The following is a 16,986-nucleotide window of genomic DNA, read 5'->3' as shown; positions in this document are numbered from 1 at the left end:
TTTGAATTTAAACTGCATTATCAGGTAGCCTTGTGATTTTGATGATATGAATGTTTAATGTTTATAACGACATTCCAGGGTAGGTGTGAGATGCCAGATCTGGTCGATTTGAACATAAAGGATATTTTGACCAGACATGGCCAGTTTAAATTCTAAAGGGTTAAAAATTCTCCACTACTTTCAATCACTGGACTGTAGCCACAGTATAAGCACCCCTTCACAAGTCAATTTGAGCGACACTACTTCTAGAACGCTATTTGTTTCATAGGAGACTTCAAAAAAATGAAAGGTAAACATGACCTGGATGTGACTTGAACTCAAAATACTAGGAACTATTTTGTTATGATGCTCAACATTGGTAGATGTTATTGTTAATTTAGTTTGCACTGATTGAGGAGACCCATGACCAAAGAAAATACCATCATGACCATTTCATTTATTGTGACAAGTGTATCTTGGACTACATCACCCAATATTGCCTGCCATTTTTTTTTTGCTCTAAATTATTTTAAGATTGTCAGGGTACAATTTGAAAAAGAGTTGGCTGTTATTTCCAGCAATGTTAAACAACCATGTAGAGGCTAGTCATCTTAGATGTGACCACATCCAAACTGCTAAGTGTGTACAGTGAAGCATCATACTGTGCCTTTGATCCTTGTTCATCAGGATTATATTGTTAACCTGGGTAACTACTGAAACTCTGTGTGTGTGTGTGTGTGTGTGTGTGTGTGTGTGTGTGTGGTGTGTGTGTGTGTGTATGCACATACATGCATCATTTGTTTTTAGGATTTTATACAACTTTGCAACAAGTTCTATTACAGTCTGAAGAAAAAAAAAACCTTTTTAGCCCTAAAACTTATTCTACTTATTTTAGTCATCAGGGGAGAGATTTCAATATAGGAGCTTAAAAAGGGGTCATTAAGAAGCTTCATTTTGAGTGTAACACAATGGGCTTGTATCCAAACAGAAACCAAAAACCACTTACATCTGTCTAAGGTAATAAGTGAAATATTAATTAACAATAGCAATTACCAAGTTTTAATAGCCATTTTTGCTACTAGAAAATAAAGAAAACAAAGAAAAAGAAAGCATTCTGTGTCATCATTTGAAGATAAGAAAGAGTAAGAAGAAAGCAAGTAAAAATTAGAGTGAATACTATTAGAAGCAGGTCATAGATTATCAAGTTTAACTAGGCTAAAAAGCCCTCTATGTTTTAGTAGCTGGGTAACGGGATGTGTGGCATTCATACTTTCCCTTAGTGATGTGAGGAGAACTGACTTCAACCAAGAAATGAGGTCTTGACTTGCCGGGAGCTTTCATCTCTTGCTCTACATTACAACAGAACTTAGAATATTACTTAGAGTAAAGTCTCCCCAAGTATCATCTTTGATGGGTGTTGTTATTTCTTACTATACAAAACTGATAGCCAAGGTGTATTGGAAAATAAACATACATGAAACATACATGAACATACTTTCATGCGTGCGTACATACATACACACACACACACACACACACACACACACACACACACAGATGATGAAGAATTGATGATGCAGTGCAAGAGATTTTAGTGATCGATTGAAAGTGATTGATTATCCATCAGTATCAAATGCAATGCGGATTGATAGACAGATGAAACCTTTCAAAATACCAAACAACAGTCGCGCCAGGGACCAACACTGAATGTGAACAGCAGTTACATAAAAAAATACTTGGAATGGTTGGGGCATTGATGACTCTGGTGCCCTTCCTTACCACATATAGTACACTGGTAACACGGTATTTCCTGACTACAACTTTGAGTCCTACCCACTGACCGTGAATTCAGCTTCAAGCTGGGCTCGGGCTGAGAGTGCATGCTGCCAGCTTTGGCATCTGTGTTTGCATACCTAACATCGGCAGTGGAAGTCCGTGTGTCTGATTCCGAATTTGTGCGTAAACTAGAGAGATGCACTGACTTTGTTATGTGCTCCTGTGACATATTGCTAGCAGGCTTGTTCCCTGACAGTGTCTTTTTAGTGCTAGAAGAAGCCCTTCCTTTTGAAGTTTGTGAGGACACACAAGAGGAAGTTAAGGGTGTCGCATTAGTAGAAGAGAAAGATGGGAAAGTGCCATTTTTTTTACCCCGTAGTTCATAATTGCAGGACGTGTTCATAACTGTGGTCCCTTTCTCGGGAACCAGTCGCTTAGCAACAAATCGAATTTTGCCATTACCGATATCCCTAGCATTATTTCGTATAGCAGCAATGTGGTCATCGGGATAGTCAAATAATGGATTATTTCGGTTGGAAGTCCGGCTGTTGGCATTCCTATTAGGGCCATCACCAGATGAATCAGCCACTCGAGCAGCATAGCTCCCTCGCAACAATTCTGAATTTGCTTGTTTCTCCTCAACCTCGTCTACCATGTTGGGTACTTCTTTTTCTTCTTCGATTTGAGGAGGTGGTTGAGGTGGAGAGGGACAAGGGGCCGATGCTGACTCAAGGGTCTTTTCAAGGAAGTAAGGTTCAAACAAGTTCAGAGACATCGCAGACGGTCGTTTCAATTCCAAATCGGAACTGTACCGTTGTGAGAGATATTTCTCCTGATGAGAGACTCTCTCTGGCAGGACCTCCAAATCATCAGAGTTGAGAGGTGGGGAGTCGTTCTCTTCTTCCGGCTCTGGTTCTGGTGATGCTGACCGTGGAGGCGAAGCAGCACATGGAAACTCAGACGATTGTAAGAGTTCAGTTGAACAACATCGAGTTGAATCCAATGGCGGAGTCAAAGGAGGGGAGGCTGGGTTATCCCTGCTGTAAAGGGCACTGAACTGATGTTCTAAAGGCGCATTTTGGCTGGAGTTATAATCTGTCTCCACGTTGTCAATGATGTCTGCTGGCTCAGAGAAATTAGGCTGGGTCCAGGAATCAACAGCTGACGTGTCTCCATTCTGCTGGTACATTGGAATATTGTGATCAGGTGACAATTGCACAGGATCTGTAATAAAAGAATGGAAAAGAAGAAAGAATATAAGAAAAAGGAAGTGTTTAAATATTTACAAGAATGGCATTTTTCAGTTTTGTTTTCAGTTACAAATATAAAATATATATAAACCAACACAGGAAGTGTATGTGTGTATGTATGTGTGTGTATATATATATATATATATATATATAAGTTCAGCAAAATTTAGATTCAGATGAATATGGTACTTAAGTTAAAGGCACCAAAATTTTGTATGGTATTATCCATATAATCAAATGGGGTGGTTATAATCAAAATAAGCAACAAGGATATCCAAGGTAGTGTAGTACAATCCTTTCATGCTACTTCATTTTATTAAACACTAAGTATTACATCAGTTTTAAAATGTCGAGCAATCTTCAGCCACATATAGAATTTTTTAATTAAACGGACAATGCACATTCTTATATTTCATTTGCCAACATTACAAAGAGGGTAGATATATATAGACAGAGAGGTTAATTTCATCATTAAGAACATGGTGGTGGTATGTTCTTCTCTGTAATATGTATATATATATATATATATACACACACACACATACATATTTCCTATGCTGGTGCTATGTAAAAAAAAACAAAAAAACCCCATGCTGGGGCCACATAAAAGGCAGCTATGTTGGTGCCACAGAAAAACACTCATGTTGGGTGCCACATAAGCACTCTGCACACTTTGTAAAGAATTTGGCACCAGGAAGAGCATTCAGCTGTAGAAACCAAGCCAAAACAGATGCCTAGAACCTGGTGCAGCTCTGGCTTGTCAGCTAATGTCAACTCGTCCAGCCCATGGCAATATGGAAATCGGACATATGATGATGATAACGATTTTACTGCTATGAAGACAAATGCTATTCCTTAAAGTGACCCACTATAATGTAAAGTATAGCATATCTAGTTCGCTGGACTGTGAGACCACTCTCAAACATATGATTGGCTAATTCTGAGTCAAAGGTCATTTCAGTTAAGCTGACTTTCCTGAGTTACAATAATAAAGGTTTCTAACTTAGGCACAAAGGCTAGCAATTTAGAGACTCAACTGCATCAACCCGAAGTACTTTCTTATACACTCCAAATATTTCTGTCAGCTTTCTGAGTGATAACAACAACATTGACCCTAGCTTGATGTGTTTTGATTTGCTCTAACCCAAATTATTTATTGGACATTACAACACGTCAAATGTTTTATAACATCGATTAATTATTTGAGGGAAAAAAACAGATCGTACTTAGACATTATGTATAGACATTATAGACATTATGTGACAGACAAGTATTCCCTTCACTTCTAGTGCAAAGCTGAAATACTCTCCTCAAAGATTTGGCAGTGATTTATCTGAGCCCAATCAAATTTTCATATTCCTCATCCTTCTTTGAATCCTCATATTTTTTCCGCAGAAACTCACCATTTAACTTTTTTTTTTACTCATGTCACAAAACATGGTCTATAACAAAAAATGCATTGGATTTGTAGGTTTTAGTTGGGGTTGGGTTGCTTTGTTTTGTTTTTCCTGTTGTTCTTTCATTCTGATATCTGTTCTTTTGTTTTCTGCAAAACAGAATATTCCTGCCTCAGTCAAATTATGCCAATGGCCTGTCTAGAGCAAGAATTGGACTTATTAGCCATCAGAAAGCCCATCACCCCCTACGGCTGAAATGTACTAAATACTCAGAAATAAATCCCTGCCGATGACGACAATGCATGGTAAATTTTAACCCATGTAGCAATAACAAGTAGCTTCAACAAAAACATTTACCCATTTGTGTTTTCTAAACAGCATCCATTCACACTGATGCTTTACCCATGTCACAATACTAGCAGTATTTACCAATATGATTTACCAATATGTCCAGAACAAAAGTAACAGCTGTTGCACTCTAGCTTCATTCACTGGATCTTTACTTTTTGACCGACAGATTTAAAAAATAATTTTTCGTAACTAAACACTTTCAAACTTTGGACACTGGTAGAATGTGTCATATAAAACATCTTTTACTCTTAGCATTTTTGAGAAAAACTTATATTTACAAAGTAATTTCACATTAAAGTTGTCCTATTTCGGTAATTTCAACCAATCAATGACGTGTATTCAGCTGAATAAAATTACTGCCGTTGTTTGTCAACAACAACTATCGGTAGTGTATTTTTCGTTTGTCACCGTTATTTATGACATTGTTCGTGTTTGTACTGGTTTTAGCTTTAGGGTTTTAAGGAAAGGGTTAGGGTTGTCATGAATAACAGTGACAAATGAAAAATACACCGCCGAAAGTTCTTGTTGACAAACAATGGCAGTAATTTTATTCAGCTGAATACATGTCATTGATTGGTTGAAATTACCGAAATAGGAAAACTTTAACATGAAATTACTTTGTAAATATAGTTTTTCTCAAAAACGCTAAGAGTAAAAGATGTTTTATATGACACATTCTACCAGTGTCTGAAGTTTGAAAGTGTTTAGTTACAAAAAATTATTTTTTAAATCTGTCGGTCACTTTGCCCACATCCACAGAGGCTAACACACAGGAAATTAAAATGGACAACACTGGTTACATGTCCAGCTTGTCACACTGCACCTTAGACAATTAACTGCTGCCTGTCACAATGTGTAGATGGTTTCCCCATTGAATGGCAGCATGGGACTGGATGGAATTAGTTGAGGCAGATGTCCTTCCTGTTGCCAACCCTCACCTGTTTCTAAGGAGGGTAATATTTCTCCAAAGTTGGAGTTAATTACCACAGAAGTCTGGAAGTGAACAACCCAACACGTATGACAGGGATGCTCATTTACAACCATGAGAGTACACACGCACACAAACACACACACGTTGAGCTCCTTCCAGTTTCTATGTGCCAAATCTACTTACAAAGCTTTGGTCAACCTGAGGCTAAACTAGAAGACACTTACCAAAGGGGTCACACAGTGGGACTGAATCCATGATCAAATGACTGGGAAGCAAGCATATCCACAACAATAAATCTGTGGGTTGTATCTGGCTGTTGGGATCACTACTTACCTACCACAGGGGTCTGTGGTTGCTACTGCACAATAACAACATTTATAGCATGTTGTAGGAAGACAACAGCTCCAGAATGGCGTACTACAACAATGGTACTACAATACCATCTTAAGCAACTCAAGGGTATAGCAAGTATACAAGTAATGAATATGGGAGAAGAGGAGGACTGAAGGAACCACGATTAGTGAATGGGATCATTATGCTGGGGTTTACCTACCAATATCAGCCTTTTCTGGCACAGTTGGAATGTCTGTCTGGACTCCAACTGTTTCAACTGATTTCTGCTCCTGACTGTACAGCATCTGTTCTTGTTCAACAAAGATGGAAAACAACCTTGACCGCACCGCACTTTGATGGAAAAAAAAAAGGAATAGACATGCATTGAATAAGATGTATAAAATGATTCACATAAGATTTCTTTGTGTATTGTATACACATCTACACATTGCCCACATCTACACTTTTAGAACTTAATCCCATTCATCTATCTATATATGTATATTAAATCTTTATATATTTATGTACTCATAGATTTTTAATATGTTTTAACATTTTAATGACTGATACATTGGTACATTTAAAAACTGATATACATCGATCCATGGCAGAATATACGTTTATAACAAAATTGTTGAACCTATCTGAAATCCACCTTAAGAAACACATACACACACACACACACAGATGCACATTATATGTGCATGTATGTATGTTAGTTATACATGTGTGTGTGTAACATTATAAACATGAACAGAATGCAACAAATACACATGTAATGTGATAGACAAGGTTTGGATTCTGTCAGGGCTTACAGTTCTTCGTCTCATACATGCATGTGCACGCATGTGTGTGTGTAAGTCTTCTACTAAAATCTCAGATGCCAATTCATAAATATTCCACTTTGTTTTTGTTTTTGTCGTTGACTCTATATCCTCTCGCATTATTCCAACCTTCCACAATTAGTTTCTTTAAAGTAACATCACACAAAACTTCACAAAAACGACTCCATTTTAATATATTTTCTTTACTTACAATTCCACACTGGTACTAAGGATCATTGATTTCATCTCTCTCCTGAGAAAACCCGTGAATTCTGAAGACAGATTCTGCAAACAACTGAGACCAGCAACTGTCCAAAAGTCGAGGAATGAATGCTGGTAGAGATTACACAAATTACAATCACTTTGTGGAGAATTGTTGGGCTGCAAAAAAAAAAAATCATTGAAATTTGAAATCCAAGAGTTAAGAAATTTACTTTGATTTTGGCATTTTTCTTCCTTTCTTTTATCCTTTTGACTACAGCCATGCTGGAGCACTGCCTTGAAAGGTTTTTAAGTCGAAGAAATCACCCCCAGGACTTATTCTTTGTAAGCCTAACAAGAAATAGCAACCAAATCTCTCTCAAATGACATCATAGAAAAGACATACACAAAACTCTTCTCCAACCTGCCCTCTGCTCCACCTACTTCACTGTTATGTACATACAGTTGCTGCCAAACATGACTTCATGTCTTTAAAAGAATATTGGCTCATGTTGTCTTAGATGCATTTTTTCAATTCAATAAAAGATGGGATGGTCATAGCTGGAACGTTTTTGATCATAAGTCTATTCAATAATTGCAAACCTGAAACTAAATTAAAAAAACTTCTTCTCTGGTCCCTCCAATAATCCAACAAGGTGACCAGTACTGGCAAACTCTCTTCCTTGACCTTCAAACAAATTCCTGCAGAGTAGATTCCTGTCCTCTCAAAACACTTCAAGCTTTTCTTCTCTACAAGGATCCATCATAAAATAAGGAAATACACATCACTCAATCACCAGTCTCACTACTTCCTCCCATTGTCTTCCTAGGACTTCTTCTGCCACACACACTCCTGTTTTCCTTTAGCTCTTTAGCATTTAATTCAGCCATTTCCAGCCCAAATATTCTACCTGTTTTAAGTTCAAACTGGTCAGAGTTGGCCTCTTATACCTATCCTAGAAAGTCAATCTAAAAATAAATAATTGCATCACTGAAACTTCAAAGCTACAAGTTAATGCAGAATTAATTCAAAACAATGTGAATAAACAAACAGGCATAGGAGTAGCTGTGTGGTAAGTAGCTTGCTTACGAACCACATGTGTGGCACCATGGGTAAGTGTCTTCTACTATAGCCTCTGGCTGACCAAAGTCTTGTGAGTGGATCTGGTAGATGGAAACTGAAAGAAGCCTGTTGTGTATATATATATATGAGGGTGTATACGTTTGTGTGTCAGTGTCCCCCCCCCCCATCAACATCGCTGGTATGTTTACGTCCCCCTAACTTAGCGGTTCGGCAAAAGAACTCAATAGAATAAATACTAGGCTTACAAAGAATAAGTCTTGGGGTCGATTTGCTCAACTTAAGGTGGTGCTCCAGCATGGCCACAATCACATGACTGAAACAAGTAAATGAGTAAATATAACATTTGACAGAGTAATCTGAATGCTAAAGGGTTACGTGGAGTTGTCCATTTACATCACATCTGTACAAACGCAGCTGCTTCATCTATTACTGCACAATACAAGACGAAGACTTACTCTTCCTCCACTGCCACTGCTTGCATGCACTCAACCTTATATCTAAGTTGTTGTTGTGTAATCACCAACAGATTGTGCTTAGTGTGTAAGAACAAGTATGGCTGAGCAGTTAAGAAACTTGCTTCTGAACCAATGGATTTCGGTTTCAATTCCACTGCATGGAACCTTGGGCAAGTGTTTCCTACTATAAGATCAGCCTGACCAAAGCCTAGTGAGTGGCTTTGGTAGACAGAAACTGAAAGAAGCCCTTTGTGTGTATCTTTATCTTGACATCACATGATAGTTGTAAAAAAGCATCACCGTCATACAAGCAGTGTTGTTTATTTCCAACCTTCTTTCTGTAACAAACATGTGTGGCCAAAGAATTATTACTTTGTTTGTAGGTACATGCTGTCAGTAATTACTCAGGGTAGGCAGTTGGTGACGTTTATGTAGTAAAACATTAAACAAAATAAGCGAAACATAGGTACACGACTGAGTTAGAGGCAGATTTACTTCTGCCTTTATAGCACATAAAGAAAATGTTGTTGTAGGAATGTACGCAGCATGTGTACTACAGCAGTACTATATGTAGTTTTAATACTGAGATTGAAAGGCAGGGGCGAAGTATGCCTACCTAATCTACAAAAAAATAAAATATTTTGTATTTTATGCATAATAATCAGAGTAACCTTCAGTTTTATTGAATTATATGCATATTTTGCCATAAAAGGAAAATGTTGCTATTGACCTATCTTATTCAGGGTAGGCACTGCCTACCTAGCCAGGCAGCACGTCCCTGCTTGCTTGGAAACAGGTGAGGTTTAATGACAGCAAGGACATCCAGCCATAGAAAATATGATTTGACAAATTCCACCAAGCAAGTATGGAAAAGCGGATGTAAAACTGATGATGATGTCCATGATGTTTCTATGCAGCTTCTACACTCGTTTTACATTCAAGGCCCATGTACTGCTGCCATGTAGCATCACACTTCTGCTCTTGGCATACAAGAAAGCTATTTGCTGCCAACAGCTCACTGGTAATTCTGTTTCCAATAATCTACCTCTTTAAACTACACTAATAAGGGATGGAAGGTGGGTTAAGCTAATGAAAGAGCCATGGGTCATTGGAGAAGCCTCCACATGGTTGCTCAGCTGGCTAGAAATAGCTGCCAAATCTCTCATAAAGCACACTTGATTATCTTCAAGAAATGAAAGAGTAGATAATGTAATTCCTAATGCACAAAAATACAGGACGGCAGGGTCAATAAAGGTTTATCAGTAGGGGTGAAGAGCAACACTAAAACACTAAGCCAACAAGGTTGCTTTCTCTGCTAGAAATAGCAGTCTAATCTCCTTCAAATCATACTCAGATGGCTATAAAATAAGAAGAGAGTCATATTCAATAGCATAGTGCTAAATACACTGTTTGAAAGAAAAATATGGGATGGGCAGGGATGGAATGTGGTCCAGTAAACATAAAAACAGTAAGTTTTGTAAGGATGAAATACAATAAACATTCTCCAGCATAAAATCAAAAAATGCTCCAACTTACATTGGAGAAGTTCAACCATTTGGTGAGAATTGTCCTAAATGGTGTGAAAGAACATCTTCTGAAAGAAAAGACAGGAAGAGAAAAAACAGAGATTACAAAGAAATAAACATTAACCCTTTCGTTACATCAGACAAATGCCTTGCACTCTAAATTCAAACACCACTAAAGTAGCATGAAGTGCTTTAATTGGTCACACACCACAAGATTCAATGTTGAGATGCTCTGTGTTTCTTTCAATTAATTTTAAATATAACAAAGAATTGAGTAAAATAATTTAGTTATCGTTCAGCTAGTGTTAGGAACATAAATTGTGACAAAGGTTTGGTGGAAGATTTTAATTCAAAACTTATGAAAACAAGACATTTGTACTCAGAGCTAGAGCTGGTTTCATTCAGTTTGGTAATGAAAGGGGTAAATATGACATACCATGGTATTGGCCAGAATATCAGATATAGTTATACATCACTGGTCACAATATGCCTAGCATTATTTTAGCTTCTCTACATTCTGAGTTCAAATTCCGCCAAGGTTAACTTTGCCTTTCATCCCTTCAGGGTCAATAAAATAAGTACCAGTTGAGTACTGGGGATTAATGTTATCAACTTACCCACTCCCCCCAAATTTGCTGGCCTTACGCCAAAATTTGAAACCATTAGTATTATTATGAAGGCAGCGAGCTGTCAGAATCACTAGCATGCTGGGAGAATGCTTAGCAGTATTTCGTCTGTCTTCACATTCTGGGTTCAAATTCCACCAAGGTCAACTTTGCCTTTCATCCTTTCGGTTATGCATTAGGGTCAATGTAATCGATTAGCCCCCACCCCTAAAATTTCAGGCCTTGTGCCTATAGTAGAAAAGATTATTATTAATTTATTTATTTATTTTCAATAGCTTCATGTTACCATGTAGAGCCTCATGCAAAATGTCAGTGGCTTCAAGCAACCAGGTGTAATCAGAGAAAAAAAAAATCCAAATGAAAAATCAAAAATAAATAAAGTTGTCTTACTGAGAGTTTCGGGAGCAGATTTCAACAAAAATATGGCCCAACAAGTCTGCAAAGGTCTCAGCAGTTGAACTTTCCGGCTGGTAAACAACAACAACAGTGTAAATTTTGGACGGAGTTATTACAAAGACAAGTACAATGAAGTAACAGGTGCATCATCATTGTTAACACCTCTTTTCCATGCAAGCACAAGTCAGATGGTTTGACTGGAGCTGGCAAACCAGAGGGCCATACCAAGCTGTATTGTTTGTTTTGGCATGGTTTCTATGGCTAGATGCCCTTCCACAATGCACTGGATGCTTTTTACTTGGCACCAGCACAAGAAGGGTCACTGAATACCTTGCAAGACAAGACAAAGTCCCTTCAATGGTGGGGAGGTTAGCAGCATTGAGTAGTATTGTGTAATATCCTTATATATATATTACTATATTACATTATATGCCATTATTATTATTATCATTATTATTATTATTATTATTATTACAGATGCACAAGAAAGAATAAGGAAAGGAAGTACTAGAATGAATAAGTACTGAATATAGTCATAACAGTAAAAAGAAATATATTAATGTCATGACAGCTGGCAGTTCCTGGTACCCCCCAGGGGCCCCAGCCAACCACAGTATTGTACTGGAAACAGATATACATCCACAAGCCAGAAGATCATCATCATGCAATCGCAGCTATCAAGGCAAAAGTTTTATTTCTATTAGAAAGCAGCCCTCGGTTAGTTTTTTGGCAAAATAATCAGAGTGTATCTTTCAGGAAATGTCATAGGGATGAATTATCATTTCTTTGTATTCTACAGAATGAAGATGCGTTTTAAATGAGGGGATGGCCACGTAACTAAAGGTATTTGTAGCATAGGGGCAAGCATGGCTACATGGTTAAGAATTTCGCTTACCAACCAAATGGTTTCAAGTTCAGTCCTGCTGCATGGCATCTTGGACAAAGTACTATCTACTCTAGTCTCAGGCCAACCAAAGCCTTATAAAGGAATTTGTAGATGCTAACCGAAAGAAGCCTGTCATGTGTGTGTGTGAATGTGTGTATTTTCAATTTAACATCCTCTTTCCCATGCTTGTATGGTTGGAATTCATTGAGGCAGATTTTCTACAGCTGGATACCCTTCCTGTCACCAACCCTCACCTGTTTCCAAGCAAGGTAATATTTTCCCCATGGTCAGGCATGTTCTCGCAGAATATTGAAAACAGATAACACTGCTTGTATGGCAGTGACCACCATTTTAAAACTACTATGTATTGTCAAGACAAAAGGACACAAACATACATAAACTCACTCACACACACATGTATATATATGTATGCGTGTATGCATAAGGTGGGCTTCTTCATAGTTTCTGTCAGGTTTTGGTCAGCCCAAGACACTAGCCCGAGGTGCCATGTAGCAAGACTGAACCCAGAACCATGAGGCTGGAAAGCAAACTTCTTACTGCACAGTCAAGCTGGCACTTGTCTTTCAGCAGAAAAATGATAATGAAGGAGTTAACGATGATAGATGAGCAGGAAACACATCAAAAGAGTATTTTGCTCATTGACTTGTACTTCATATCTGAAGCATTCCAGTTAACCACAACTTTACAAAAACGCACACCATATAAGGAGGAGTAGTGCTGGCTATTTTGTCACAATGGTAAAATACGAAGAACAATAAAAAAAAAAAAAAACTGCTACTTGAATTTTAAGTAATTTTAAAATGAACACCTAACAAAAGGTAGAGCTTCATAACAAAATACACCATTCAGGCCTGATATTTTCTAAAAGTAGAAATAAGAAAAAGATTACCAACCTTAACATGATCAATCTCTAAATCTGTGATAGTTGTGCGCAAACTATTCTCAAAATTGTTATGATCTGAAAATGAAAAGAAGACAAATTAAAAACATGTATAACACACCACTACACTTCCTGTCATCTCTCTCTCTCTCTCTCTGACCCTGTCTCCCTTTCAGTTGTAAAGTGACCTCTCTAATGGGGGTGCTATGGAGAAAAAAAAAGCACAAAGATCACTCTGTAAAATGACTGGTAAATTAAACAGGGACAACACAGGGTCAAGGAAATTCATTTAGCCTCTATAATGCTGGTGCCATGAAAATATGTACTCAGTGGACAGTTCTGGAGAAGGATTGAGGAGGGAATAGGTTAGTGTAAGGTTTAAGGGAGAAACAGTAAGTGTAAGGAGAAGAGAAGACATGAGGCTGATAGGGTTTGGTTAGAAATGGTATATGGCCATCAAATTGAGAAAATCAGACTTCATTGTAGAGGTAATAGTAATAGACAAGACAAGGAGAGGACATAGAAGGAAAGTGGTTTGGAGAGAGAGAGAGAGAGAGAGCAAAGGTTGAAGGATTACTTTATCAGGTTAAATAGTCTTTCTTGAAGTATGTTCTAAAGAAACTTACCTTGAAAATAAAATATTAGAGTGATCGCATTATTAAAGAAGTTGGGTTCTTGAATTGCTTGTGTTAAGACCGTCTTCAAAATAAGGTTCAGTTTCTGGGCACTGGATAGTTCTCCTGAAACAAAGTCATACGGAACAATTAACTAAAGTCTATATTATGTCATCGATAGATAAGAAAGAAGTACAATTCAGCCAAGCAGTTTGGCTTTTGTGCTGCAGTGCACATTTTAGATACCAATGTGGAAACTACTGAGACCAATTGTGCATATCGAGCACTCTGAAGGTGTTGAGGATTTTTTTTGGTGGGGGGGGGGGGGGGTTTACACATCTATTGAGCCTATATTCACCTGTTAAAAATAGTAACACAATCGCACTCAAATCTCTCAACCCTTTCGAAAAAACAAACATATTGGTAAATGTAGTCTTAGGTACACTTTACCAGAAGGGAAAAAAAGACAAAAGTTGGGCTAGTTCCAATTAGAAACCCTGGAGTTTAGCAACAACAGCTGCATGTCTATCTTGTCTGCTGCATTTAACGCTCAAACTTCGAGTCAATGTACCAACCTGCTGCATTTGGCAACGAAGGGAGGCCACTATGTTATGCATGTTCAATAAAATATTTTGTATATTGATATTACAGCCTACATTATATAACTAAGGTAACATGTCCAACCCATGCAAGCATGGAAAGCAGACGCTAAACGATGATGATGATGTGAAGGTGCAATGGCCTAGTAGTTAGGGCAGTGGACTCATGGTTTCAATTCCCAGACTGGGCGTTGTGAGAGTTTATTAAGCAAAAACAGCGGCAGGTGGGGTGGCAAACCCTGCTGTACACTTTCTCTTAATCTTTCTTCCTCTTTCTGTTGTACCTGTACTTCAAAGGGTCAGCCTTGTCACACACTGTGTCACGCTGAATCTCTCCAAGAACTACATTAAGGGTACACGTGTTTGTGGAATGCTCAGCCACTTGCACATTAATTTCATGAGCAGGCTGTTCTGTTGATCAGATCAACTGGAACCCTTGTCGTCATAACCAACAGAGTACCACAATATAACTAGGAGTGAAGATGACTATTTAATATTTACTCTGTACAACTGTGAACATTAGACACGGTTGTAAGAGTATATATGCATATACGTGTGTCTAGATGTATGTGTCAACATGTTAATATAAGTATGTAGGTTTGATAGAATCCCAGGACTGAATTGTGATCATGTCTGCTTTGGTATGGTTTTTATGGTTTCATGCCCACCTTGTTGCCAACTTTCACCTCTTTCTAAGCAAAATAATTTCCCCATGACCAGAATTGGCTTTTGTAGAATATTAAAAATGAATGACATTCACTGACAAAAAAAGCACAGAATGTCAAGACAAGTAGACACACATACACACATGATGGGCTTCTGTTTCCACTTACCAAACCCATTCACAAAGCTTTGGTTGACCCAAGGCTACAGTAGAAAACATTTGCCCAAGGTGCAACACAGTGGGACTGAACCTGGAACCCTGCAATTAAGAAACAGGCACACATGCCATACGTATATATGTACCATACACACATATGTACATACCACACATACATACATACATGTACACACACACATGTAAATATAAATTCACCATTGTTTTAACATTCACTTCTCCATTATTGTATATGGCAAATACAATTCACTGAGAGTAGATTTTCTCATTGGTGCTCTTCCTGCTGCCAACCCTCACGAATTTCTAAGCAAGGTAATATTTCCCCATGGCCAGACTTGTTTTCACGCAAGATTAGAAATGAAGGCCACTGCTTGTATGACAGCAACACTCGTCTACAATGGTTACATGCTTTCAAACAAAATCACATGCGCATGCACACACACACATATATCATTGGGCAAATATTCTCTTGGAAACTCATTTGGGATGAAGGCAGAACCAGAGACATAAACGAAATGTGTCAACATTAATACAAGCGTTTCAAATGAAAGGTGAAAGCATGAGAAGAGTTACTGAAATCAAGGAAGAGTTGATCCATTTCCCAGTAGAGCTGTGGCCAGTGTACATTGGAATGAGTTGAAGGAAGGACCTGAAATGACACCGAGAAAATAAAGACAATAAGATAGCTCTTACCAATTAACAATATAATAATGAACTTATTGCAGGTGCCCTACGACTGGTCAGAAAAGGTTAAAAGAGGGGATGGAAAACAGACATGTAAATAAAGAAAGATGGCAATGATAGCAAGAGATACATGTAGAGTATGCAGAATAATATGCAATAAGATAAAAAAGAGTGTTGGGCCTCACGGAAGCAAAGTGGCCAAGTTCCTTTTGAACATTGGGCCTCATGGAGACAAAGTGATTGAGTTCCTTTCAAGTGTTGGGCCTCATGGAGGCAATGACCAAGACCTGTGGCATTATGTCGTGCTTGCGAAGAAGACCCATCAAGCCGAGCAAAATCTCAATTGTGGCAGATACTGGTGTTGTGCAAATGGCACCCATGCCAGTGGCACGCAAAAGAACCCATTACACTCTCGGAGTGGTTGGTGTTGGGAAAGGCATCCAGCTGTAGAAAACCCTGTCAAATCAGACTGGAGTCTGGTGCAGCCTTCCAGCTTACCAGCCCTGGTCAAACCGTCCAACCCATGCCAGCATAGACAACAAATGTTAAATGATAATGGTGGTGATGGTGGTGCATGGGCATGTCAGGATTAATGTTGGTGAATTTTCTGAATGATGCAGCTCGACGCTTTAACAACAATTACAGCAGGAAGAACAGTAACAATAATCTAATAATATTAATCAAATAACAATTGAACCAAGCAACATCTTTAAGTTACAAATTAAACATAGAGACCTTATTCAAGAAACAATTCACAAAAATAAGACAGCTTACCTGCTGGAGTTTCTGAGCTAATTCTGTTAAATTGGTATCAATTACAGAATGGCTGGAATTTGATCCCCATGAAGTTGACCAGTTATTCCTACAAAAATTAAGAAAAATTTTTTAATCATTATTTCCTTATAGTAATTTTTTTTTTATTTGCTGAAAATTTTTTTAAAATATACTTATACACACACAACAGTTTCTATCTACCAAATCACCCTCAAATACCAGAACTATAGAAGATACTAGTTTAAGGTGTCACATGGTGGAATTGAATCTAAAACTATGTGGTTGTAAAGCAAACTTCTTAACCACACACCCATCCCTATATATATATATATATATATATATATATATATATATATATATATATTAATAAATTTCAGAGTAGCAAAAAAATTTAGAAAATTTCTTTGCTATTGGTGAATAGACTATATATTATTCATATAAAAAAATACAGTGTACATTTAAACAGGCACACATACCATACATGTTATGGCCATCTCTTATGTGTTTAAATGTACACAGTGTGTGTGTGTGTATATATATGTGTATATATATATATATATA

The 16,986-nt window shown here is 37.7% G+C and overlaps 1 protein-coding gene across 3 annotated transcripts in view; it reads right to left on the bottom strand.

Annotated features, from left to right (window-relative positions):
* Window positions 1-742: 742 nt before the first annotated feature.
* Window positions 743-16,986, bottom strand: part of LOC115218864 — a 66,623-nt gene continuing 50,379 nt past the window's right edge. For 2 of the 3 annotated variants that reach the window (XM_029788818.2, XM_029788816.2), the window contains exons 13-21: window positions 16,426-16,513; window positions 15,541-15,616; window positions 13,543-13,656; window positions 12,930-12,994; window positions 11,124-11,200; window positions 10,118-10,175; window positions 7,053-7,222; window positions 6,238-6,368; window positions 743-2,979 (exon numbers count right to left, since the gene is read on the bottom strand). In XM_029788818.2, coding sequence (XP_029644678.1) covers window positions 1,700-2,979; window positions 6,238-6,368; window positions 7,053-7,222; window positions 10,118-10,175; window positions 11,124-11,200; window positions 12,930-12,994; window positions 13,543-13,656; window positions 15,541-15,616; window positions 16,426-16,513 — 2,059 coding nt within the window. In that variant the 3' untranslated portion in view covers window positions 743-1,699. The remainder of the gene's footprint in view (window positions 2,980-6,237; window positions 6,369-7,052; window positions 7,223-10,117; window positions 10,176-11,123; window positions 11,201-12,929; window positions 12,995-13,542; window positions 13,657-15,540; window positions 15,617-16,425; window positions 16,514-16,986) is intronic. The other variant, XM_029788817.2, reaches the window with a different exon arrangement.

The sequence above is a fragment of the Octopus sinensis genome, linkage group LG14, assembly GCF_006345805.1.
Source record: "Octopus sinensis linkage group LG14, ASM634580v1, whole genome shotgun sequence".
In the NCBI taxonomy this organism is placed as follows: domain Eukaryota; kingdom Metazoa; phylum Mollusca; class Cephalopoda; order Octopoda; family Octopodidae; genus Octopus; species Octopus sinensis.
Note: the sequence above shows the minus strand (reverse complement) of the source record. Positions and strands in the feature narration are given on the sequence as shown.